Below are 26194 nucleotides of genomic sequence, written 5' to 3'. Positions count from 1 at the left end.
CCTAAGGGATAATGGGCAGCTGGTATGGAGAGTCACAGGCTGAGGGCCTGTGACAACCAGACTGTTTCCAAGAGAGCCCAATATGCTTCCAGCAATTGCACTCTAATGGCATACAGCATGGGGCTGAAGGGACACTTTCTTGCACAAGATGCCTGTGGGCAACCTAGGGCCATCAAATGTGGGCCAGAGACTTCAGGAAGCATGGGAGGAGGTTGCTAAAGCCTTTAAGTAAAGGACTCTCAGGGGTCACTAATTGTAGTGCCTGTATTATCATTCATAAGTGGGCTTAATAGCATAAATGGGTTTAAGTAAAATTTGTAAATGAGAAATATGCTGTCTCCAGAACTCAAAATAGACTAAAACATACTGGGCTTTTAAAAAAATTGCAAATGCTGTTTCTGGCAAGTGTCAGGGATAGAATGGCCATCAGCTAAATAGCTTTCAGGAATTTAACCAAGGTGGAAGGACTTGGTACAATGTGTGGGGTAGTGGTCCATCCCTTTTTAGTGAGCTCTTTTATGACTGTATGTATATCCTCAGTGATTGTGCCAAATCAATCTTCTTGGAGGATGATGTGAACAGTATGATCAGTGTTTACTGTGCTTCTAAAGAAAGTTAGATGTGGTTAAGATCTTGTCTGCAGGCTGTGTGAAGGCCTGGCTGTTGTTATCCCATGGGTAGCTGAGTAAAAGGATACTGCATCCCTTTGATGGTGAAGGCAAATTGTGGCTAAGTGGCTGCTAAAATATTAGCCAAATCTGTGACTTAAAAGTATTTACTAGTTCTTGATTAAAGTTAGTAATTTTGATAATATTTGATATGGGAGCCTTAGTGGATAGAACTTCAGCATTAAGATGGCAATAATCTACTGTGAGATGCCATTGATTCTTTCTAGGTTTCTGAACAGGTTACATTGGGCCGTTAATGGTGAGGCAGTGGGGATACTCACTCTTCTCTAAATAGGTCTGGTATATGGGTTTCAAACCTCGAAGACCTTGTTTTAATTTAAATTGGGCCATATTAGCTATTTTAACTAATGGAGGAGGAGAAGGTCCATGCCGTCCCATTTTGGCAAGCTGATTTGTAAGTGCCAAAGGCTTAATTCAATTTTATTACTCATTGGGTTAGAGCAACCCTGCCCACTATGCCATATGTTAGGTTAATGGGTGCTATGGCTATGGGGAATTTAGGCAGGGCAATAGTTCTGATTAAGATGAGGCATACCTATTTGTCTTCCTAACATGTCCTAAAATATCCTGTTAACTACCCTAAGATTATAGGGATACTTTGTTTAAATTTAGGAGAATTCCAGGTATAATTTGAAACCCAATATTAAGGCCATAAGGGTTTAACAACTGGTACATTTCAGCAGATGTTAAAAGTTAATTTGGAACCTAAGTTGTAGAGGTACAAAAGCCAAATAGTAACCTTTTATCTTGTTTTGTTGTTGTTGCATAAATTCTTTAATTTTGGATTTCCTATTGGGTCAAACTGTGAACCTCTGTTTCAGTTTTTTGTTTCTTTTCCCCAGCATCCAGGTTTATTTTATTTTATTTTATTTTCCTTTTGGTGGCTACTGTATATCATTTGGTGGTGGTGGTGGTGTGGGGAGGGGTTGGGGAGGAGGGAAGTTCCTCTGGATCCTGCTCATATGTGTAAGATTCTTCCTCCAGAGCTGCAAATATGTATAATCAGGATTAGGGTCTCTCTCATGCCAACAGTTGCTTTATATGGTTTGAGGACCCAGTGCTTAAGTTGGCTTTGAAATAACTCCTTGGCTATACCATGGATGCTTTTCCCTATAACCCTTAGGATCAGGATTTTTTTTTTTTTTTTTTTTTTTTTTTTTTTTTTTTGGTCAGGGGGCATAGTGGCATAGGGCATAGGCATAAGTAGCAACAAAGGCATTTTGTAAAGTCCTAGTAAACCATCTGCTTTTGGGAGTGCACCATAGCATTCAACATGGTCTTCCTCCACGAGTGACTACCAACCAGCCTGCATATTGCAAACAGTATTGTTTTTTTTTGAGCACTCCATACAATGAGGGCAACACCTGGTTGAGATAAACAACCAAAAGTCACAGGGTAAGAGTCATTCCTCTGAGCCTCGTGACAGTCACAGCTTACACTGGGATTCAGAAACACAATTCAGAGACATAGGTAAGTCTGGACCAAGACACATGACCCAGGGCCACTTTATTCTTGTTCTTAAATGCCAATTATTAAAAATTCCAACTTAGCTGAGCACATCTATAACAGAAGCTTGTTAAGGCTCAGTGAACACAGTACAAAGCAGCACAGCACAAAGCATGAGCTTGCTAGCAGTGACCAAAAAAAAAAAAAAAAAAAAAAAAATTCTAGCCAGCAAGAGTCAGTTAGCAAACTAAAGCAAGAGGAAAGCCTTGCAGTGGTAGTGGTCATCTCCTAGACCCTCTGCTTGTTGCATCAAGTGTTTAGTCATCCCCAGAGGAGAGGTTGAACCCCTTACCCAAAACTTGGTTTAGGTGTTAAGACTGATATTACATTAGGACCAAATAGATACGAAAAGGTTTATCACTCACACGAGGCTTTTATGGAGAGCAGCGTGAGTTCTCAAGCAGGTTCAGAAATGGCTTGAGCAGGGAAAGTAGAGGAGCCTGGCTTTTCCTAATGGCTTGGAGGTAGGGCTGCAGTGAGGATTCTTAGGTGGTTTGAACTTCCACTGGCCACAAAGGTGGAAGCATTTGAGCTTTCTTACTGGCATGTCCAGATATGGGGCAGAAGGGGGAATAGTAGGTTTTAAAAACTCAGCCAGTCAGACATCAACAAATGAGTCTGATTGCACTACAAAGTTGTACTAAGATTATAGCACTTATTTGGCATAGGCTTCTCAGGGGAGAAAAATTCAGTATTATTTCAGAATTTTTAAAAGACAGAAAATGTATTTCTGAGACAATGCCAATCAGTGATTCCCCATCAGGAGAGATATTAGAATACTGAAGGGATGCATTTTCCAACTATGCCTTTGTCCTCCACCCTCAGGATTCCAAGGAGATTCTGATCCATACCCTACCACCTCTGTTAAGTATGAAGCCTCACTGAGCCATGGGTACTGTTGGCAGTAAGTCATATATAGTAGGGCAGAAAAAAAGAGAACCATTTGGATTATTACTTAACCACTTTAGACCTTTGAATTTCTTTAATATCCCCGCATTCTGGGGTGGTTTTAACTTCTGGCACCAACTTCTCACTCTTCATCCTAATCTTGTATCTTTGTTCACGATATTCCCTTTACTTTTAAGGCCCTTCAGCAACCAGATCTTCTCAACTAGAAACAGTCTTTGTTCAAACACTTAGCACTCCATTTCTATCCTGTTACCATTTATCTTACTCTCTAATTTTATTATTTGTTTACATACCTTATCTCTGCAGCCAGACCACAAGCTACTTGACTGCAAAATTCATGACTGTTTTTCTTTGCATTCATTACTCATATAAGTATTGCTAATAATAAAGGGTAGATGTCTTATGTATGTTTAATAAGTGAGTGAATAAATGGAATCTCAGATTTTGATATTCTTTGACAATATGCAATGCCATTATAGTTATAACTAGGTAAACTGGGTAAATCACCAAAATAAAATCCTGGTTTTATTTGTATAGGGAAAACATGCATTTGACTTATATACATTCACACACACTCTTCATTGTTTCAATAAAGATTTCAGGAGTTAGTAAATAATTTTCCTTTGGGGTTGCAGGGGTGAGACTTTCCCTTACCAGTTTCATATCATCTTTATATCATAAAAATGAGGTAACTTTCAGATATATTTGGTTTACTGTAATTTCAAAAACACTTTTTAGTCTGCCAAAAGGCATTTATATATCCATCATCTCTTCACAATACTGCAATAAAATGTGAAACAGAGTCATTACTAATGAGAAAACAGACTGAGAGGTTAAATGACTTAATGGTCATACAGCTAATAATTGAGGGAAACAGGACTAAACTCAGGACACCCTGCTTACAAAACTCAAGCTTTAACCACTTAACAGGGAGATTTGTGGCTTACTTTTATAATTATTTGAGTTAATAAATGTTGACCTAGAGAAAAAATTCTTTGAAGCTAGCCATCTAAAGAAATAGCTAAACATGCATGTTTCTAAGGTTTTAAAAAAATTTTCATCTCTATGTGTGCATGTATATATATATACTTAGATGTATGTACTACATTCGTGCATATATATATATATATATATATATATATATATATATATAAAATCTTTTAAAAAATCTTGGCTCTATTTACCCCTCAAGAGCCAAGATGTCATCTTAATTACTTTAATCAAATGATCAGACTTTAGGATTTATGTGCAGCTTTCCTAATGGGATACATTGCTGTGACTGAGTATTGCTTCTGCCCCTCCAGCAATCCCACTCTTCCTCCAATAGGCTTTTCAATTAAGAGGCCAAGAAGTGCTGAACATGCTACTGCATCACCAATAATCTCCCTGACTTTCACTTGAATGTGTATCAGCTCACCATGAAGGAGAGGATGCTTTTGCCCCCTACAATGGAAGTCACACATTTTCTGAACTAGGTGCTTTTATATATACTGTCCCATTTATATATTTTAATTCTCACAACAGCCCTTTAAAACATAAACTGTCATTCATTTTTTTACCAAGGAAAACTCTAGCTCAGCAGGGTGACAATAGCTAAGTTACACAAAGTCACAACAGCTGAGGTAGAGAAGCAATTATATCAAGTTGGGGATCTAATGTAAACAAAACACATTCATAACAAAGATTATGCAAAAACATTGGGGGGGAACTCAACAATTTCATTGGTTAACAAATTAATTAAAATCATAGAGCTAGAAGGGATTTTGGTGACGTACCAACACCCTTATTTAAATTAACAGATAGGGAAATTGAGGCTCAGAGGTATGATCACCTGAGGTCATACAGCTAGTTAAAATGCAGAGCTGTGATTCAGACACAAGCCTGACTTGAAGTCCAGTGATCGTCTCACTAGAGTACAATGCCAGACACAGAGTTGGCTCACTAACTTCAGACTTAGCTTGGGTTTCATGAATATTAATGATATTGACAAGATAAAGCCATAGGTCTGGAGTCTAAGTGTATATTTTGCTACACAGCCTTCTACCTCACTGCTGTCTTGCTTGTAAAATTCATCCAGGAATCTGTTTCATATCCATAATTTGTTTTGAGATGCCTTGAGGGGCTGCACGTCCTGAGTGCAAATCGGCATCCTAGTCAAGTGCAGGGTGGAGACCTGAGTCTCATCCTAGGTTCTCTTCCACTTCCCTCCTACAGAGTAGAGTAACACTTCACTTTTAAGAGGCCATTAATTAGCACTAGATTAAAAGTACAACTACTTAAGCGTTACTTGCCTTACCCAGAGGAACACTGTAAAGCTCAAGCCACGTTTATTCTACTGATTGGAATAACACAGTGCCCCTCTGCAGACTCAAGACTGGCCCACAGTAGGAAGTTAATAAATATTGAATGAATCATTGCTCCAAAACCTTAAATTCTATGTAACCACTCAGAATGATAAAGGGAGGAGGGGCTTAACCAAACTCTTAAGTCAATTGTTTGCCACTAGGTTTTTACACACCTTATAAAAGGACTTGTCTGAGTATTCCTTTTTATCTAATCTAAGGGGGCTACACTAGGAAGACTCAGGTTATTGGAGTCCCATTAAGTCAGGTAAATACCTGGACCAATTAAATAACTGAGAACATATTCTATACTAGGCACCATGTTACATGGTGGTTGGGGTTGCAGGGGTTAGACTTTCCCTAGATTAGTTAGCCCTCAATAAAGCTCAAATATATGGACAGATAATTGCAACACAGTGATTTATATAATAGGAATATGAAATAGACAGTAGAAAGGAACAGATGAACTCGATACTTGGAGACTTGTGAGGGGAGAGAAATGCCTGAGAAAGGTTTTAATCACCAAATAGAAACCTGTTAAGCAAGAAGAAAGGAACTGTTTAGCTTGGTTGGACCACTTCCCACCACCAGGTGCTCTTTTGAGCAACCAGATAAAAGAATAATAGTCATCATTTATTGAATATTCCAGGAATGAAACCAGGTTATTTTCACATCTGTTATCTCATACCCTTCTAGGAGGCAGGGATCATTTTTGTTATTTTCCAGAAGAGGAAGAGTTAAATGACTTGCCCAAGGCCACATGACTAATAAGACAGAACTATAAGGTACGCAATGCGGTAGTTCAGTGGTTTTCAGAAAAGTATTCTATAGATTCACAAGTTTTGCTATGGTAGCACAAGAGGTAAGGTAAAGGGAGGAAACAGCATATTCTTCAGCGGCACAAACCTGCTTCAATCAGAGCAGCTGCTCTTTCATCTATTTTACATGATAGACTTCCATATAAGACTTTATTTGGACAAGGGTACTGCTGCTTTAAAAAACAACAACAAAAACTGCTGTAATTGAACAAATTAGTTTCCTGGGGCCCTAGTCTGCAATTTAGTCAACACAGCAGATAATTAAACATTGACTGTACTAAGCACAGCCTAAAATATTCACATCAAAGGGGAAAAAGAAAAAACACTTAGATCACACTTCCATTTTGAGCTAACAGATACCTGCTTTACTTGAGGGAAAAGGCATGACTGGTTTAGATGGGTAGAGATCTAAATGTTGAATGTCACTCAGTGATAGCACCTCTTTCAAAAGCACGGACAGCTGGAGGATTCCTGGCCTCATTTACCTCCAGCCAGCCCACAATATTATATTTATTCCTCCACTGCAAACGGTGTGCCAAAGGCCCGAGCCACTGTTATTACCTCAGCAAGTCCCCCACTGACAGCAAAGACAGATCTCCTGCTGCTGGGTGCCCACACAGATAAAGTGGCTCTAATAACTAGTGAAGTCATTTGTGATGCACTTTTAATTGGATCAGTTTCCTCTCAATTACCCAATCTTTTAAAATCGGAGGCAATTTCATAATCAGAATATGGGGCTTTCTCCAGATGAAAAGAACAAGACAAACTAGTTCAACATCATTTTAGTGACCTCTTTACCTATCCTTTGGCAGCTATTACGATACAAGCCAAAGAAACACTACTACCATAAAAACAATTTTGAGCAGCTCAGTTTAGCAAATTTTGTTTACATGAAAGCAAGGGAGTTGCTCTTTGGCTTGCCATCAGCCCTGCACCTAGAGTAAGATATATTGCTTAGTAAACACTGAAGCCTCAGAAACCTCATCACAGGTTCTCTCACCCACTTCTGATCTCAAAAACAAGACTAAATTCCTTTTTGTGAGCTGTAATTATAAACATAAAACATATAGCAGAAGCTCAATTTAGAATAGGGTATTGGTGACTCTAAACCTTGGGGGATGATTCTGTACATATGTATTTGGGAGAAAGATTTGTGTTATTATCTTTACATAACAGTGCTTTTGGCTGAATTTTGTCGTGGATAGATACCTACACTTTCAAAGAACACAGTGAGATAAGGAAGTAAAATGGCATAGCGCAGGTTATCCCTCTTATCATCTCCAAAATTCCATATTTAATTAAAAGACATGAACACCAGTGATGAAGAAACAGTTCTCAATTATTTAATGCTTGATAGAGAAATGGAAAGAAATCCTGAAACCAAATATTATGTACTCACTTGAGGAAAATACAGAATAACAAACCAACAGTTTTGCTGTTTGTTTTAGTAATGAACATGAAAATGTGTCCACCTCTCCATTTTGTTGGCCCTGGCCTATGCTGTACAATTCCTTAGACACAGGCCAGAAGAGAGAGGTAGTATGAAAAACGATGAGCCCTAGAGACTATCCAAGTTTGCTGACTATATCAGCATTTGTTTGCTTATTCCTAGCTTCCTATGCTTTGGCATAATTCCAATCCATATTATGCTTCTTTAAAAGGCAAGCAATTTCCAGGCTGAAGTCGTCAATACCAACCAACTAGGGTCAATCCATTCTGTCACATCTGCAGTTCTCAATCCAAGATGGCACAGATCCTCCAGGCAAGAGGTACTGCTTCCTAAAGGGCCTGTGTATCCCCTTTGGTAGCACTAAATGAATGAGCTTTCACACTGGTAAAGACGATCAGACTGAGACATAATGTTACAGGAATATGTCTGAAATGTCACTGAAAGGTGGAGCAGATCCCACTGAAGCATGCACAGTGAATCCAATCAGAGTTGAAGAGAAAGTGTCACAGACGAAGCACATTATAATAGGAAGGAAACAATGGATCAAGGGCATCAGAGCCAAACGGGAAAAAATCAAGGATTTAATACAAGGGCAAATTTCAAACATGGCACAAAGGGCTAAAGTGGCTCTCTCTACTAAAGCCTTGGAAGTGCCTAATTAATTGCTAATCAAACTTCAGCTAACACCATTGCATGTCCTATTTGGGCAGTGCATCTTTTAAAGCTCTAAATTTAGGTGGGAAGTGGGGAGGGGGAAATAACAAATAAAAAACATTAAAAGATGGAGCTTCTAAAGTTCTAGAACTACCCAGCTGGAATCAGGACATATGCCGAGTCTATTCTGTATGTGCCACTAACAACCAAGAACTATGGGAAGGGAAGCTGGCTTGGGAGCAGAAGAAAATGATATTTCTTATCCCCTATGGGGTGGAGTATCTTCTCAGATGGTAGCTGTAGATCTTGATGCAATGATCCCAACAGTCCAAGACCAGCAGCTGCCCCTTAGGAGTGAGGGCTATGCCCACCGGACAAGTAAGTCCCTCTCGAATAAGGACACTATAGCCCCCACCCTTAGGAAAATGGAGAATTTCCTTGCGACTACTGTCAGCCACAATGAGATCACCACGAGCATCCACACACATGCCAGCAATGCAGCGGAAATCCTCATTCTCCGAGAAGAAGTGGCTAATCTGGCGACCCAGCTGCCCATCGGGGCCTACAGAACCAATGGAAAAGCCACCTTCCAGGTGGTGCTCATTCTGTCGATTCTCCAGATTGAGGCCTAAGCCCTGGGTGAAGTAGACGGTGCCCTCAGCATCACAGGTGACAAATTTGGGCCGCACAGCACTGCACAGGCAGCTGTATTTGACCACCCCTGATCCTCGATCAACTGTGAAACACCAAAGCTTTCCACCTTCCACGTCGGTTACTACAAACTGGCCAGATGGCAGGGCTGTGATACCCCATGGTTTGCTCAGCTGGCTCCTGTGACAGGCCACACAGTGGCCATCCAAGGTATATACCTTGAGGGAGTTATCATAGCTGTCAGTCACACCAATCAGCCCCTGGCAGTTCATTGCCACTGAGAGAGGAGTGAGGTTGGGTAGATCCGCCCCAAGAAAGCTTAGCACAAAGCTATCAATGCCACTGGGGCTGCGGCGGATTTCCTTCAAAAAGCCTTTGCGGGTAAAGACTTGTATACGATAGTTACCACGGTCAGCAACTAGCACTTCACCTTGACTGGTCACGTAGAGACTGACTGGTAGATTGAACATTCCTGGAGTGCTGCCTTTGGCCCCCATCTTCTTGAGAAAGAGGCACTGCTGGATATTGGAGGCTGCCTCAGGACCCCGCTGTTTAGCAGGTGAGGCCCTAGGGCTGGCAACCACTTCCTCCGGGCTCATGTCCATCTCTCTAAATGTAACAGAGGTAGAAGCAGCAGAGGCTGCTGCCTCCATGGCCCAGGAATCTTCCATGTTAACTGTCCGGGGCTTCTTAACAGCTTGCCCAATTTGGAGGGGGCCAACATGACCTACCTTAAGGAGCTCCACATCTTGCAGGGTGAGCTCCCGAGGTAAGCTGGCAGTAAGCTCTGGCTCCTCCTCATCAGCTGTCTCCTCCAGTAGTGCTACATCTGCTTGCTTGATCTTGGCCAGGAAGTAGTCACAGCGAGACACAGCCTGCACCTCTGCAATGTTAAGAAGGTAACTCTGCTCCTCTACCACTTGACTATTGGACTTCTCAACTTCAGCCAAAGAGCCTGTGAAGAACTTCCGAGAGCGAGCCAGCTCATCCTGGACCCTGCGTTCCTCGTGTCCATACTCCTGGAGAACTGCTTTATACCTTGCCTGAAGGTCCTTGGAGACACCTTCCAAGGCTACCTTCCGCCGCTGCAGCTCCCCCATAAGTTCCCGCAGACGAGTCAACTTCTCTCCAAAGTCCCGACGCCGCTCCTCAGCGGCTTCTTTGACAGGGAGTGTACAGTGGCCAGGAGGCTGATGGTCTGCTTCCCGGCAGGGCTCACATAACACCAAACCACAGCTCCGGCAGAACTGCCGGGGCAGACGCCGCCCACAGGACCGACACATGAGCAGCCCCACAGCCTCGCTGAGCCCAGCTGTATCAATGATCTTTAGCACTGTCAGATTGTCTGTCAGCTGGGTCAAGCTGGTTATGCGGGTAATCTTGCTGCAAAAGGGACAGCGGACACCATTGATGCTACTGGCCAATAGCTTCTCCAGGCACTGGCGGCAGATGGTATGGCCACAGTGCAGGAGCTTGGGACGCAGCTGCTCTTCTGTGAAGGACTCCATGCAGATGGGGCATTCTAGCACTTCCCGGAGGGCATCCAGGTTCAGGTGAGAAGCTGCTGCTGCAGCCATTGCTCTTCCTTTGAAGGGTACTGCTAGCACAGCTCAGAACTGAACAGCACAGTATTCATGCCCTAGAGGGTAAAATTCCTGCTAAAGAGAAAAAGAAACCATTATTCATTTTCCTCTGATTATATAAATCAATTCACTCAAGAAACATTTAGAGAATAGCTATGACCAGTCGTTCAGTCATTCACTTACTTAACTATTTTATTGAGGTCTATTATGTGTCATGTGAGGGTGACAGGGAAACAAACGAGACAAAACACTGCATAGAGGGTAATAATTCAGATTCTGGAATCTCAGACACTTACTTAGTTGCATGACCATAAGGAAGTAACTCAAACTTCCAAAAGCTCTTTCCCCATCACTCATCTGTAAAACAGAAAAATGGTGTCTACCTTATTCTATTATTGTAGAACAATCTATTATTGTAGAATAATGGTTATTGTAAGGGCTAAATAACAAGATAAATATGATGTGCTTAGTATATAGCACCAGGGAAGTAGTATACTTTAATAAATGCTAATGATTACTTTCATATTTGGTGAGTTTTACAACTTACAATTTACACTAACAGAAAAGCACAGGAGAATTATGCACAGTAAAAGGAGTAAGTGTGACATGCAGGTCCACATAATGTTCTGCTGGAGTACAGTGGATGGAATGATAGATTCCACCTAACAGACTTGGGGAAGGCTTCCCAAAAGCAGTTTCACTCCTAAGATAAAGAAATGAAGGACTGAGGGATAAAGGTACTTTAAGCAAAGAAAACCATGTAAGCAAAAGTGTGGAGGCTGGTTTTTTTTTTTTTTTTTCATCATGTCATAGAGTTTACTGTGTCATGTTTGGGGCCCTAGGAATCATCCACAGACTTAGAAAATTGTGATGATTAGCTTTAGGTAATCTGCAAAACATTAGATCAGAAAATACACATTTTCCATGCATCTATCCTCCTACCTACTCATCTACCCACCCATCTAAGTTTAGGTATCTTGTTCTGTACTAGATACAAGAGGTCTTCAGGATACAGATCCTGCTCTTCAGATATTCAAACTTTATAAAAGACAAGGTATGTAGGCAAATAATAATGAAGGCAGAAAGTAGTACTATAAATGAAATAAAAACTAAGTTTGATGGGGGTTGAGGAGTCATTCTAATTTGAAGGGACACAGAATTTTCAAAAGGAAGATGACATTTTATATTGGCCTGGAAAGAAGCATAAACACACGGAGAGGGAAGAAAGAAGCAGGCAAAAGGCACAACCTTAACAAAGTTTAAAAGGCAAAGGAAAGGACAAGAAGTTTCATGTATTAGGAAGAAAACAGAGAATATTTAAAATCTATGCATTTTATTTTCTCCATCTTTAAAATGGAAATAATACTGTCTTTACAGAGTTAATGTAAGAATTAAATAATCTATAGAGTATATAGAATGCTAAGATTTGCCTCTGCACAAAAAAAGCCTTAAATGAATTTTAGTTCTCTTTTTTATTATCCTTAGATTAAAACAGTGGGAGTATATATGGGGAATAGAGTAACAGGCTTGGAAAGGTAAATTGGGGGAATAATTATAAAAGGTCTTAAGAGCCAAAATGAGATTTTTGAGCTTCATTTTCAAAGGCATGGTGAGGCGATAAATGTTTTGAAGCAGGAAGCTGATATGATCAAAGCAGGAATGCAGTGGGGAAACAAATCAGAGAAGACAGGGGTAATGGGGAGTCTGAACTAGGGAGCAGGTGGTGGAAATGAAAAGATTCATTTGAGCAATATCCAGAAGTATAATCAGTAAGATTCGAAAGGTGAGTGGATTATAGTGGGGGAGTGATGAACAGCTGAGATAGCCAAAGACTCAAGCCTAGATGATTTAAAAAATAGCAGTGCCTTATGAAGATAGTTTATTTCTGGCTTACAGTACCCTCTGCTTCATCCAGTACAAACCATGAACACTCCAACCCTCTTGATATACATATGCTTATGAAGTTGACCCAGAGAGATCTCAGTGCTCTGTAGCCTTAGGTTACTGTCAACTTATACCCCAAACCAGAACGAATAGGTCTAGCAAGTTGAGGCACATGATAAAGTCAGCATTTCATAAATGCAAATCCTACAGCTGTACCTGTGCAGTCTTGTGATCTGCAGATGGTCAACCACTAAGGAGAAGGAGGAAGTGGAGGGCAAGTTCATTGGATTTTAAGGACAATGCATTTAGCTCAAGAACACTTTGCACATGACATCAACTCTTTCTCCAGGCATAGAGAAGAACGGGAGTTAATGTAGAGATATATATTACCATAAGTTTCTACTATATTAGCTTTGGAATGCAATCTGACAAATATATAGCAGCAGACATGCACAATTATCTAAAGTCAATTCTTCCTCCCTGATATCCCACTTCCTTTGTACTACAAGGGAAACTATGCATCTAGTGCCTACTATGTGCTACTGTGACAGATACTTTATATGCTTAACCTCTTTTAATCTTCATGATGACATTATGAAGTAGGTAATATTTTTATTATCCTATTTTACAGATGAGGAAACGAATACTCAGAAAAACTTGCTCAAGGTCAGGCAGTTCAAACATGGTAGAACCTTGCAGTACAGATATTTTTACTTTATTTAACCTAACATTATTTCAAGCTATTTTTTACTGTCACATAACAATGATTAACTAATGTTCTCTTGACCATACTCTGGGGAATGCTGCCTTATGGCATATGCGTTTTCTCCATAACAGAGAAGGAACACTAATATAGTTATGAGATTCTGCTGCTATAGAGTGGGATAGATTGATTTATTAGCTGAGTGACCTACTCTCACAGAGCAAGCTTGCAATCCCTTCTGACTCAAATCCATACCTCAGCAAAACAGTATTTACCACATATCATAAGCATATGAGGTCTGATGTGGATATCTGAAACTATGAATGGTAAATTCTTAAATGCCAAGTGTCTAGGGGCAATAGTATAGACAGAGTGATAGAAATTACAATTCAGGATCCATGCAACCCTTCTAAATTCTAAATCAATAGCTACAGTTCTCTCTTCTATTGTCTGGGACAACAGACTGAGGACAACATTTGGAGTTTGAATCTAGAACATTACCTTACAATGCACAGGGACATCTGTGTTCTTCCCAGAGCTGGCAATGCAGATCAGTTTATTAGACAAGGCTGCCAACTTGTAAAAATAGCAGCAAATTATTTCCCCAGCTTTCTGGAATATCATATTTCTCCTATTGAAAAGCTTCCTACCTCTCTAAGACATAAGGTTAAAAAAAACGAATTTACTATGCCCACATCCCCAAATTATCTCAGCTGACTACAGCTTCACCAAGCTCTCTGAGGATGTCAACAATTCCTGCCCCAAAGCTGCCATGCTTTGCCAGGAAAACCTGTGTTCCCTTCACGAAAGCATAGGGCACGGATATAGCCTCAAACCTGGAAAAAGCCAGAACCACTTTTCCCATTTCCATGACTTGAAAACATGGCTTTGTGAAGGATCCTAGCCTAAAATGGAGCTAGGAGATAGGCAGATACAGCCTGTCTCCTCCAGAAGGGCACATCTGGTCATTACTGTTAATACCAAGAATGACTCAGATAGAAGGTCAATTAGACTTCAGTTTCCCCAAAAGGCTACACAAATAAAAGGAATTGTCTTATCATTCCAAATCTTTAAGTAAGCTGCCCATTTTCTGCCAGCTATCAACTCTGCAACCAATCAGAGTGAGTATCCAACATGCTATGTATCATCTTGGCTCCCTTCATGATCCCTTGAAGGTCTGTTTCCTGTTGTGCACTTTGTCCCATTAATTCTTGACCTCCCACCTCATCTAACATCAGCTTACCATCTTCTCACAACCCTTGACCTAATGATTAATACTGTACATACTGTACCATACTGTACTAGCACATCTCTTCAGCTCCCAATGAGAATCTATCCCTTAAGCTGTGTCTACTCTGGCTGCCCTAAGACTCAGAAAAATTACATAATCATATTCCATATTAATCTAGCCTCTTCTAGCACCACTGGGTTTTCCCCATTCCATGAAATGAGTAACTAAGGTAGTAGAAAAAGCAAACAAACCAAAAAAATGAACCTTGAAGTTATATAGAACTGAGATCATATCTTAGCACTGTCACAAGTTGTGGGGAAGAAGGCAATTTATTTAACCTGTCTAAACCTGTTTTTTCAGTTTATAAAAAGAGTACTGTAATGACTATGGATTTTATGCATATAAAGTACTTAGCCTGATACCTGTAGGTGTACAATAAAAGGATGCTAAATAAATAATAACCAGAAACAGCATTAACAATAACTGTACTAGTATTAATAACACATTCAGTTTACAAACTACCTTTTGAAAGCATGAAGAAACTTTCCTTTCATGGCATACAAAGGCACATAAAGATTAATAAAAGGGCTTGTCAGTTTTGAAGAGTTTTAATTGAGTATGCTGGACATCCAGGCTAAAAACTGATGGGTAAATGAATTTACAACTTCTATTGCCCAGAAAATGAGCTGCTGTAGCTCCTTCAAGCACAGACTAAGTATGAAATGCTAGAATTTGCAGCAATCTCCTCACTTGAGACCAGCAGGTGGAGGTTACAGTGAGCTGTGATGCTGCTGCTGTACTTCAGCCTGGGCAAAAGGGGAAGAAAAGGTAGTAATCTCAAGTTGTAAAATAGATGAGAAAACTAAGACCAGGAGGGGGATATTAAGACCACAAATCACACAACAGAACTAGGACTAAAAGACACGAACTAGGAGTGGGCAGTATTATATAGATTAAGGAAGTAGGCCTGAGGGATCAGGCTTTCCTGGATTTGAATTCAAGCTCTACCACTTATTGTGAAGACATGGGCAAGTTATTAATACTTCTGTAGTTCTCAGTGTATCTATGAAAAGAGGCTTTAAAATAGTCTCTTCCTCACAAGGTTATTGTAAAGATTAAATGAGATTACGTGTGAAAAGCACTAAGTACAGTACCAAGCCAGGCATGCAATTAACTATAAATAAATAATAGTTTTTATTATTATTAGCAGTAGTAGTGGCAGCAGCAGTTGCTGCTGCCACTACCCAACCTATTAGAAGAAATGAATAGGCACTTTTCAGCAGACTGTACTCAAGGCCTCAGATACATACACTTAAACAATAAAAATTCTGAGCCCTCCTAGAAATTGTTTTACCTGATCCCAGAATCTAAAGATTACAGATGATCTAAGGTTTCAAATCTTCATCTAATGCTTGAATCGCCACCATGGGGTAGTTCTCTAGATGTCTCTATTTCCTATACCTATATCAGCCTTTGGTGGTTTAGGCCACAAGCAAAACTGGAGAACTTTAAGCAATTAACAGAACAAATCTTTACTAAGCACCTACTATGTGTCTGGCCCTGTGAACGGTACTGGTGATACAATTTTGAGCAAAAACAGACATAAACAGTGCTTTCCCCTAAAAACTAGACAACATGTAAAATATTGCATTTCCTTTCACAAGACATAAAAGTCCATCCTACTATTGACATGCTCCCCTGGTTTGACCGGTTTTTTTGCAAGGTTTATCTCATTTCCTTTTATGTCAGCTTTCTAAACTTTATTCCTCATGCATTCTAACAGAATGCTAATCAAGTGCAAAACTATCCCTGTGCCACCAAAGGCCACTCATTAACAGGACTGATTTTAAAGAAGTCAGTGAGGCCACCACCTGACATCCACTCCTGTGTGTGGGAGAGGATTCTGATGAAGTTTAGATTACTAAGGGCATTTAAGGCACCTGCAGACAACTAAGATAAACTCAACAAGTAGAGGCTTTAGGGAAACACAGCCATGCTCCTCAAGTTGTACCAGTCTGGGGCAAACAAAACAATCCAGAAGGAAGTATGTTTGTAGAAAAAGAAAACTTGAGCTAAACTATGTCAAGGGTAGGCTAAATGATAACAGGGTTTCCTGGAAAACATGCTTGCCTGTTGTCTCTGTCTTCCTCTAAAACTGCAGGACCTAGAGAGACTCCCTTGCATCTTTCACAAACATCTGAGTAGTATCTACGCTGCCAATATGACTCAAGGAATACAAGACAAAGGAAAAATCAATAGCCCTTTCTCAGAGACCTCCAACTCACCTCAACCCTCGCTCTTTCGATTCCTTTCCCTGCATATAACATCTGTTCATTTAATCATGAGATTATGATTAAAGGATCAAGGAGATTCCAGGAAATATACAAAATGGGATGAGAATTTTGGGGATACTGGCAGAGACTACTTAGGGTTATCAAAATCTGGCAAAGAGCCTGGGCAACATAGTGAAACCCCATCTCTACAACAAATTAAAAAAAAATAAAAAATCAGGTGTGGCGGCATGCACCTGTGGTCCCAGGTACTTGGGAGGCTGAGATGGGAGGATCACTTGAGCCTAGGAGGTTGAGGCTGCAGTGCGCTGTGACTGTACCACTGCACTCCAGCCTAGGTGACACAGCAAGACCCTGTCTAAATAAATAAATCTGACAAAGCAACACTTAGTTCCCTTCCAGCACTGCCTTCCTTTAATAATTGCTAACACTCTTAAAGCAACTACTCTTTATTGTCAGGCATTTTTTTATATGTTCTCATAGTCTCATAATAACCATGTAAAGTATGTGTCATTCCTCTTCAAAAATAAGGAAACCAATGCTCAGAGAAAAGTAGCCTGTCCAAGGTCTCAAAACCAGTAAGTAATAGAGCAAGGATTCAAATCCCAGTGTCAACTCCCAGTCATAAAATTACTAACTTACAGGATGTTTCATAGTTCCCTAGCTTTAGATAAAGTCTGGCTGAGAGTTGGTAAGGGCACCTAGAAATTATTTTTAAATTTGATTGTTTTACCAGAAAGACAAGATGGAGGGAATGTCACAAAGGTTCCACATCAGTGTGCACAGACAATGATCTACTTTAAGGGCCTTATAAACTTTTGGCTTCCAACTACTCTCCAGACATAAACATAGGGGCTCTGAAGGGTTCGAAAAGCCTTCTAATAAAACTACTATAATGTAACATAGGTGTAAGACACAACTGGGTTTGTATCCCAACCTAGCCACTTGTTCTGTAGCCCCGGGTAAGTCACTTAACCTGTTATTTTTCTCATCTATAAACAAAGAATAAAACCCAGACTGTTAGCAGGATGACTGAATTCACTACGATAACGCACATAATAAGCACTCAACAAATGATAATCATTTGCATTTTTAATAGATTGAAGCTGACAGGACAAGTGCTTGTCCAAGGTAACATGGGAAATTAGAAAGAGTAAGGAGTTTAGACAGGACTGATTGAATTCCCATGACATATTTTCTTTTAGGGATGTGCATGGATATTCCAGCTAAGTCTTGCTGTCAGATACAGTCAAGTTTTGTTTCTGAACTGGCTTCAGCAATGCTGTAGCTAGTCCTGGAAATGATAGAGCCAATGCTACTATTCTGTTCCAAGGAAAAGCAGTCCAAAAGAGACCATACAGAACAGTAGTTACTCTCCTTCAAAGTATGACTGCCTTCAGCCTCAGTCCCTGCTGTGCCTTCAGCCTCAGTCCCTGCTGTGAGGTGTTTTTTCAAGCCAACGGCCTCCATACCTCACCCCATAGTCCGCTGCACCTCATCCTGCCTGATAACTTCAAGCTCCTCTCCTTATCTAGCCCCTGGTCTTGGTCTAAGAACAAACCAAGAACAAAGTCCAGGGCTCCTCCCAATCTAGTCAGAGAGATTTACCCCCCAACTTTAGAGTTCAATCTGATAGTCAGTGATACTCACTGGGCAATCCTCGTTTTCATTAGAGGGGAATGGGCTGAGAAAATAAGACTAAGCGGGTCCTAGCAAGGAAAGTGGGAAAATACAGAGTTACAGAGATCTGGGTATGAGCTTAACTGTGTCATTCCTAGCTATGAAAACTTAGGCAAGTCACTTCCTAAGCCTTAGTTTCCTCATGTGTAAAACTGAATACAGTCCTTAGAAGGACTGTCATGAAAACTGAGTAAAGAAGTAGATACAAGACTAAAAATTACTAGACTTTGAGAACTTACTATGTGCCAGATCCTAGGCATGCTAATTTACTTCACTAAATCCTCACAACAATTCTATGACATAGGTCCTGTTATCATAACCCCATTTTACAGATGAACAGCCAAGGCACTGGGTGGTAAGTAACTCATTCAAGGCCACAAAGTCAGGAAGAGATAGAGCTAGGACTTGAACCCAGGGTATCTGATTCTAGGGCAGAGTGCCTCAACTTTGGCATTACTGACATTTTAGGCAGGATAATTCCTTACTGGGGGGGAGGGGCTTATCCCATGCATTGTCAAATGTTTAACATTAACATAAAACATTATATTTAATGTTTAATCTACCCACTTGAGGCCAGTAGTATCCCCCACCCTAAGTGTGACAACCAAAAAACATCTCCAGACATTGCCTAATGTCTCCTAGGAGACAAAGCCACCCCTGATTAAGAACCACTGCTTTACAGTCTAGCACAGGACTAAATGCTCAATACATAAGGGTTCCCTTTTGTTGTTGTTGTTTGATTGTTTTTGTTTTTTTGGTCCCTCTCCGAGCCCAAACATCTCACTCACAGAGCCACTGCCCCTTCAAGCTGCAATGGATCTTATATAGGATAAATTATTCCACTCATTCCCCTGGAGGTCTCACATTCTATCTGCTATGGTAGCTTGGGAGTACAAGGAAAAAGGGCTTAGGCAGATGACCTTGAATAGTTCCATTTCTTCTTCCCCAAAGCCTACCACTTTCAGTGGACCGGGGGAGGGGGAGGGAGAAGGCGGTGGTCAGAGTGTAGTTAGTGGCAATACCATACCTGCCTTATGATAACGGATCTTTGTTTAATAAATGAAGAAGATTCTACCCTTCACAGGGATTACCACACTCCTTCAGGATATCTGAACTGAAGATTTATCACTTTGTTCCTCAACACCTGAACTCTGCTCATCTTCATATACTCATCTAGAGTTTCATACATTACTTTTAGGTCCTTGGGTCCCCTAAACTCCCCCCCGTCTCCCATGCGGCGATTTAAGGAAAATCTCTTTAGCAGCCCAAGACACCAATCCACATATCTACTCAGTGTCCTTTGATTCTATAGCCCAGTTAGGACATCTCCACCCCACGATTCAATCCTCTCCAAACCCTGTCCTCAACCCTCTTACAATACCAAATTCCAATCTTTGGGGCTGTATAACGCAACCCTCATCAATTCCTCACTCATATGCCTCAAATCCCTCGGACACAGATCCTTTAATCCCTATTTCCAAATCTTTGCCGCACTCAGCTCCGCACCTCAGTTCAACGCCCTAATTCCTCACCTCAGATTTCTGCTCTCCCTCAATCTGAACCCCCATCTCCTGCATTCCATCAGGCACTGTGCCGCCCTCAAACCCTGCTCCTTCCTCTTATGCACTGAATGTCATGTGCTGCCTTCACAACTCAGCCAGCTCTCTTCTTCCTGCTAACAAGATAAGAGTCCCTCAAGAACTCACCCCACCCCCTCTATCTCACCCTCAGCCCACTCCGAAAGCCCTTTCTCAATAGCACTTAGAATCGCCCTAGACCTTGCTCCTATCATCCTACACCCTATCCTTGCCAGATGCCTACGCCCCCAGATTCCCTCAAATCTCATCGGGGCCCCCCAGTTCCTTCATATTTCTGAAATTCTGCACCCAGGTCCCTCCAGGGCCCTGATTCCCTCCCATCTCCCACATGCTGCACCCCGTTCCTCAGGGCCCCCACATTACCTCATACCTCCCGAGATGCTGCCACCGCATATCTCTTCAGAGCCCCTCGCTCCCCTCCCCCAGCTCCATCTCCTCGGATCTCCACAGCCCCACGAATCCCTCCCGAGCCTGCCCCTGGCAGCCCCACCCCCACCCTAGTCCTGCCCCTCAGATCCGGTCCCCAGACCCTGCCATTCGGGCGCGGCCGCTGCACGCCGGCACGTTCCCCTGACCGGCCGCTGAGCCACGGCCCACGACTTCGGCCGCGGTCCCTAGTCCCCAGCCCTCCTTCCCGCCCCCTACCTGACCGCCCGCAGCTCCGACGAGTCCACCGCCGCCAGCCCACCCGCCCGCCGTCCTCTGCGCACGCGCCGTTGAGCGCCCTTTGCCGGGCGCCAATTCGCAGAGCTCCCTGTCCGTCACTGAGCCCCGCCTCCCGAGGCATGCTGGGGCTTGTAGTGCAGCGGGCCCCAGCGCGCGGGGCCAGGCGGCCCTGCAGTGGTGAGCTTTCCTCTGAGAACCCGGGGCCTTAGCGACACGTAATCCAGTGTTCCGTCGCCTTTGTGCAGATGAAGAAACCGAGACCCATGGGCGAAAGGGACCTGCTCAAGTTCACTCAGTAAGTCAGGAGATAAGCCAGAATGCGTATCTGACTCCAGTCCAAATGTCTACCCTTTCACAAAACTGTAGCCTCCAGGGTAGTCCTCAACAAAGCGTTGGCACCTTGCTGAATCTGTTTTTCCATCTGAGAAATGGGCCAACGGAAGAATCAAACTTCCATTCTGGGGAGGTCGAGAACCGGGACTCCCTAGGAAGGGCAGTGCTTTGGCCCCATGTCCTGTGCTCTGATAGAGCGCTGCACTAGAGACAAGTTTATCCATGAACACATTGCTCTGTAAAGGAATGTTTTGCCTACTCAGCTGGGAGGCCGACAGCAGAGGCAGACATGGGGAGTACACGCTGCAGCCCCTGTCCCTGCAGGCTGAAGGTACCCGGGAATCCAAACCAAGTGTAGTTTTGGGGAGTCAGAGGTGAAGGTGGAGGAGTCTTACCAGTTGGGAGGTGACCTGGCCTGAGATTTGAGGGAATCTAGGGCACTAGGCATCTGGCAAGGACGAGGTCTGATACAGGACTGACTAGCCACGACCTGCACTCCCCGAAGTAGTTTGGGGCCAATCACCTATTCTCCAAGGTGATTATACTGTACAGCTTAGGAGCACAAAGGAGTTTGAAGTAGGATGGTCTTGGATTTGAAATTCCCCTTAGCTATGTGACCCTGCACAATGATAAAACAGTAACCAAAAACAATGACTAACATCTTTGAACACTTGCTGTCTGGCTACAGCTAAGGACTTCAGGTGCATAGCTCACTAAATCCTCATAAGGACCTCATGAGATAAGGCAGCTGATGGTTAACCTACACCTGTTGTGTAACCTAGGCGGTTACACAACAAGGCCACCTGTGCCTAAGTATTGGAGCCCAGATTTGTACCCAATTCTATCTGAGAACCCACTCTTAACCTTGTTTACTCTTTCTCCCCATTTTCTAAATTTCTAAGTGAAGTTTGCCAAGAAGATAAACCAAGATTATGGTAGTTTGTACTTAATGATAACTATACTTGAAAAATTGTAATTAGCAGGTAGGGGATAAGGGAGAGGTGGTGCCAAATGATTTCTCACTTAGACTAGTTAGGGAGACTTTGCACTTGTTTTTATTTTTATTTTTTTTTTCCTGAAAACCAGAGTTATCAGCCCAAAGTATAAATTTAGGACTGTTCATAGTCTTACACATATACATCTTATATATGTATGTATATGTATCAATACAGACATAATGATGTTTCCCTAATTACACAGGAGTATTAAAAATACTCCTGGGGATCTAACTCAAGCAAGTGTTTTGAAAAGAAAAAAAAACTCTTCTCCCTTTAAAAAAAAAATAAGTGTTTGACTCTTCTTTAATGTTTAATTTACTTACCAGTTAAATGAATTATTATACCTCCCACAAACTCTTAGAGTAGAATAAGCATTCTAGGAAATGCACTCATTTTTATCTTATAGCTTGACATATCCTGGCACAATATTAGAATTTCTCTTACACAGAGGCATTTAAAAAATAATGTTTGTGGAGTGTTTTAAACACTCTTTATTCAGCATTTTAAAGTAACAGATTTTTATTTAACGCTTGAATCACCTGTATCAGTGGAACCACCCAAGGGGTTTACTTTGCCTGCTGCCTAGACAGAGCTGATTCATCAAGACAGGGGAATTGCAATAGAGAAAGAGTAATTCATGCAGAGTCAGCTGTGCGGGAGACCGGAGTTTTATGATTACTCAAGTCAGTCTCCCTGAGCATTTGGGGAACAGAATTTTTAAGGATAACTTAGTGGGTCAGGGGAAACCAGTGAGCCAGGAGTGCTGATTGGTCAGGGATGAAATCATAGGGAGTCGAAGCTCTAAGATTCGAAGCTGCCTCCTTGCAGTAAGTCAGTTCCTGAGTGGGGGGGCCACAAGATCAGATGAGTGAGTTTATTGATCTGGGTGGTGCCAGCTGATCCATCAAGTGCAGGGTCTGCAAAATATCTCAAGCACTGATCTTAGAAGCAGTTTAGGGAGGGTCAGCATCTTGTAACCTCCAGCTGCAACTCCTAAACCACAATTTCTAATCTTGTGGCTAATGTTAGTCCTACAATGGCAATCTAGTCCCCAGGCAAGAAGGAGGTCTGGGTTGTAGGAGGTCTGGTTGAGTATAGGGTTGTCACCATCTTTGTTTAAACTATAAACTGCAAACTAAATTTCTCCCAAAGTTAGTTTAGCCTATGCCCAGGAATGAATAAGGACAACTTGGAGGTTAGAAGCAAGATGGAGTCAGTTAAGTTAGATCTCTTTTACTGTCTCAATCATAATTTTGCAAAGGCAGTTTCAGTCCCTCACTTTGGGTTTTGTAACACCTTAATCTTAAAGTGTAGGGTATGAAGATGGGAAAAGGCTGTTGATTGCTCTGGCTTCTTCTTGCTGACAGGGGACATAGTGGGAATGGGAGTGAACCCCAAGGTGAGAAGAGCGGGACCACTTTGCAAGTATCTGACCGGCTCATGCAGGTCTGACTGGGCTTCCAAGGCTTGCATGGCAAAATCATTAGTGCTTTCATCTATAGTTTCAGTACAGTATTTAGGTGAACAGCCTACTATAAGGTAAATAACGAGTCCTAGAATGAGGAGTACAATTCTCAAATTTAAAAGCAAAGATTTGAAAGCATTAGTTTGGGGACTTCTAACCCACAAATAATTTAGGATTTAGTCAGAATTGTACAAAAAACTCAAGGACAGCTAACAACCGCTAATAATAGGTTTCCTTGTGAAGCATAATTTTTCTCTCTCCAGACCCCATTTTTATTAAAAACAAATCATGATAGAACTGATTTGTTTACAGAAATATACTTTAGTCTTACTATACTTGGCCTGATTATTTGCATAAAGTACAGCAAGAATAATTATTTTTCTCTTAGGGTCTTCTTTGTTTAAATTGGCTTTGATGGAACTCTGTTCCATGAGGAATCTCAGATAAGAGTTTTTAAAAGCCAAGCTCATCCATGGGTTTGTACCCTCAAATACCTATGAGTTGGGTAAATTCCTCTCTTCTCAAGGTCCCAAGGTAGCTCACAGGTCAGGAACCTTGTGCAGGGACTGCATAGACAAGGTATGAGGTTAGATTCCGCAAGGGGCTTTAATTGGCTCTATACATTAACTTTGATTCTTTGAAGGAAGCATGCCATTCCAGTGAAAGCCTTGGTAAAATAACCAATTTCTCCAATTGTGTCCTGTTACAAGAGAAAACAGATTCTTATTACACTTACGCAATTAACTGTACTGCCATAAATTCAGAATACTTACAAATAGTTTCCATATTCAGGAGAAATCAGGTAGAGAGAAACAAATATGCTTTAAAATTTCTTCACAGAAGTATTTTTTACTCACTTGTTAAAAGTTGCAAATAACTCTAAAGAAATATGCTATCTTGAGTGAATGAAAGGATTACCAATGTTTAACACATCAGCTATCTATAAGAATCCTAGAAGTTTCATTTTTTCCTCTATTCCAATAAAGTGATTTTTAAAGTTATCTGAGACCTGCACTTAGAGTGCTATATCTGATTATAAACTGCCTTTTGAAAAGGACAAAAGGAAGACAAAATGTCTGTGGATGACAAAAGTCTATAGCCACTATTAAGGCTACAATTGACTAGGAATCTTGGTTACTTCTGTGGCATACAACAATTTTATTTAACAGTTATAATTATTAATGTACTCTAAATCATATCAGAATTATAGAAGTTTCCCATATTTTTTGGAACACATACTAGTAACATATTTATACAAATACAGTCCAAAGAAAACCAAACACTATTCACCCTTCAATTTGAAAGTTTTTCCTTGATTCTAATGTCACAGTCTCCAGAGTTTTTAATCAGAAACCTGCATTTAAGAGTGCCTGTTAAATTTTATAGCTGATTATAAAACCATCTGTTAAAGAGGACCAAAACGAGACAACAATAGTATATGGATGACAAAAACATTTTAGGACAGCCACACTTGAAGACACAATTGACAAGGGAATTTGTTACCTCTGCAGCACACAGTCATTTAACATAATAATTATAATTATCACTGATAACATATACTAAGTCATATTAGAATTATAGAAGTTTTACATAATTTTGGAACACACGCCAATAACACATTTGCACAAATGTTCCAAAGAAAGCCAAACATCATTTCATATTTACCAGTGCTTCTTGTATGAGTTTCATATGAAATAAGCCAAATGTCATTTTAGGACTTCAGAGGATTTAATATCTAAAAGATTAGGTTAGAAAGAGACGTAATTTATAATTCAATTTTGGAAAGTTTCTCAAATAGCAAAGGTTTAAAACACTGAATATTATAAAATAGAATCCCAGGTCACCATAAGTCATCCATTTGGCCAAAATGATAACCATAACTAATTCATTTGGCCAAAATGATAACTTCAAAAATTTTTATTAAAAGAAGAAAAACCTTTACTCTGATAGAGGAGACTTAACTTTCCAAATAAGACCCAATAAAGATAGCATGAGGCTGACTGAATTTGTCTGTTTTCTGTCTTCCCTTTATATCCCTGCCATTTACCCAGAGGGTAAAACAAAACCCTTTCCTTATCTTTTAACATTACATAAAAATCATCTTCAAAAGAGAAAACCAGATTTCATGTTTCCATTAGTGCATCTTTAATGTTAAAACCAGTTTTTTAAGTAAAATTTTATATCCAGTTTTAATTAGTTTGATCATAAGGTAAGATTTTCGTAAACTGTTTCGAACCCTTTACAATTTTCTATCAAACAGATTAATTTTCTAAGAAAACCTTGTTATTTGGACATATGGGCCCAGATTCTGGCCCCACATCAGTATGATTTTAATGTTTTAACCTATGGAAAAATGCTCAATAATTTCTTTCAAATCTTAGCCAAGTTGTTTATACCCATAGAATGTTTTTTTACAACATCAACCCTTTAAAGCCCTTTTCACTTTGCTTAAACCTTCAGTTTTGTTCTGTTACACTTTTAGTTTAAGGCAATCTTTAAAACCCTCTAAACTAGACAAAATTACATTCCTTTTAACAAAAGCCATATCTCCAAACCTTCTTATGATCTTTTACCAAAAACACATTCCCTACACACCTTGTATGTAAAACTGTTTCTCCAGTGGTCTCGATAACATGTTACAATGTTAACTCTTAGCAACTTTTATTTTTAGTGAGAAACCTGATAAGTAAGTGATTTTAATTATGTACTGGGGTGGAGCCTAGGACATCAGACAGAAGTGACA

At 40.8% G+C, this 26194-nt stretch overlaps 2 protein-coding genes across 16 annotated transcripts in view; one reads left to right on the top strand and one right to left on the bottom strand.

Annotated features, from left to right (window-relative positions):
• ASTN2 (astrotactin 2) overlaps window positions 1-26194 on the top strand; it is a 1032132-nt gene that overhangs the window by 765076 nt on the left and 240862 nt on the right. The window contains exon 1 of one of the 6 annotated variants that reach the window (XM_017949338.3): window positions 20758-20950. The exons of 4 other annotated variants lie outside the window; for them this stretch is intronic. Coding sequence is in view for 1 of the 2 variants with exons in the window: in XM_017949339.3 (XP_017804828.1) it covers window positions 21211-21319 (109 nt within the window). In the remaining variant the exon portion in view is untranslated. Of the gene's footprint in view, window positions 1-20757; window positions 20951-21087; window positions 21320-26194 lie in introns of those variants that run through there. One more of the 6 variants, XM_017949339.3, reaches the window with a different exon arrangement.
• On the bottom strand, window positions 7031-20714 carry TRIM32 (tripartite motif containing 32). Of its 10 annotated transcripts, none has more exons than XM_009188186.4 (3): window positions 20635-20690; window positions 10899-10959; window positions 7032-10677 (listed from the first exon to the last, which is right to left on the bottom strand). In XM_009188186.4, the coding sequence occupies exon 3, from the start codon at window positions 10594-10596 to the stop codon at window positions 8635-8637; it is 1962 nt and encodes a 653-aa protein (XP_009186450.1). In that variant the 5' UTR covers window positions 10597-10677; window positions 10899-10959; window positions 20635-20690; the 3' UTR covers window positions 7032-8634. The 10 variants fall into 10 exon arrangements, with proteins under 10 accessions (XP_009186449.1, XP_009186450.1, XP_017804829.1 ...); XM_017949340.3 differs by having other exon boundaries at window positions 7032-10674; XM_009188185.4 differs by lacking the exon at window positions 10899-10959 and having other exon boundaries at window positions 7031-10677; window positions 20635-20714.

Source organism: Papio anubis, chromosome 13 (genome assembly GCF_008728515.1).
Source record: "Papio anubis isolate 15944 chromosome 13, Panubis1.0, whole genome shotgun sequence".
Taxonomy (NCBI): Eukaryota; Metazoa; Chordata; class Mammalia; order Primates; family Cercopithecidae; genus Papio; species Papio anubis.
The sequence above is the reverse complement of the archived record's forward strand: the minus strand, read 5'-3'. Positions and strand labels throughout refer to the sequence as shown.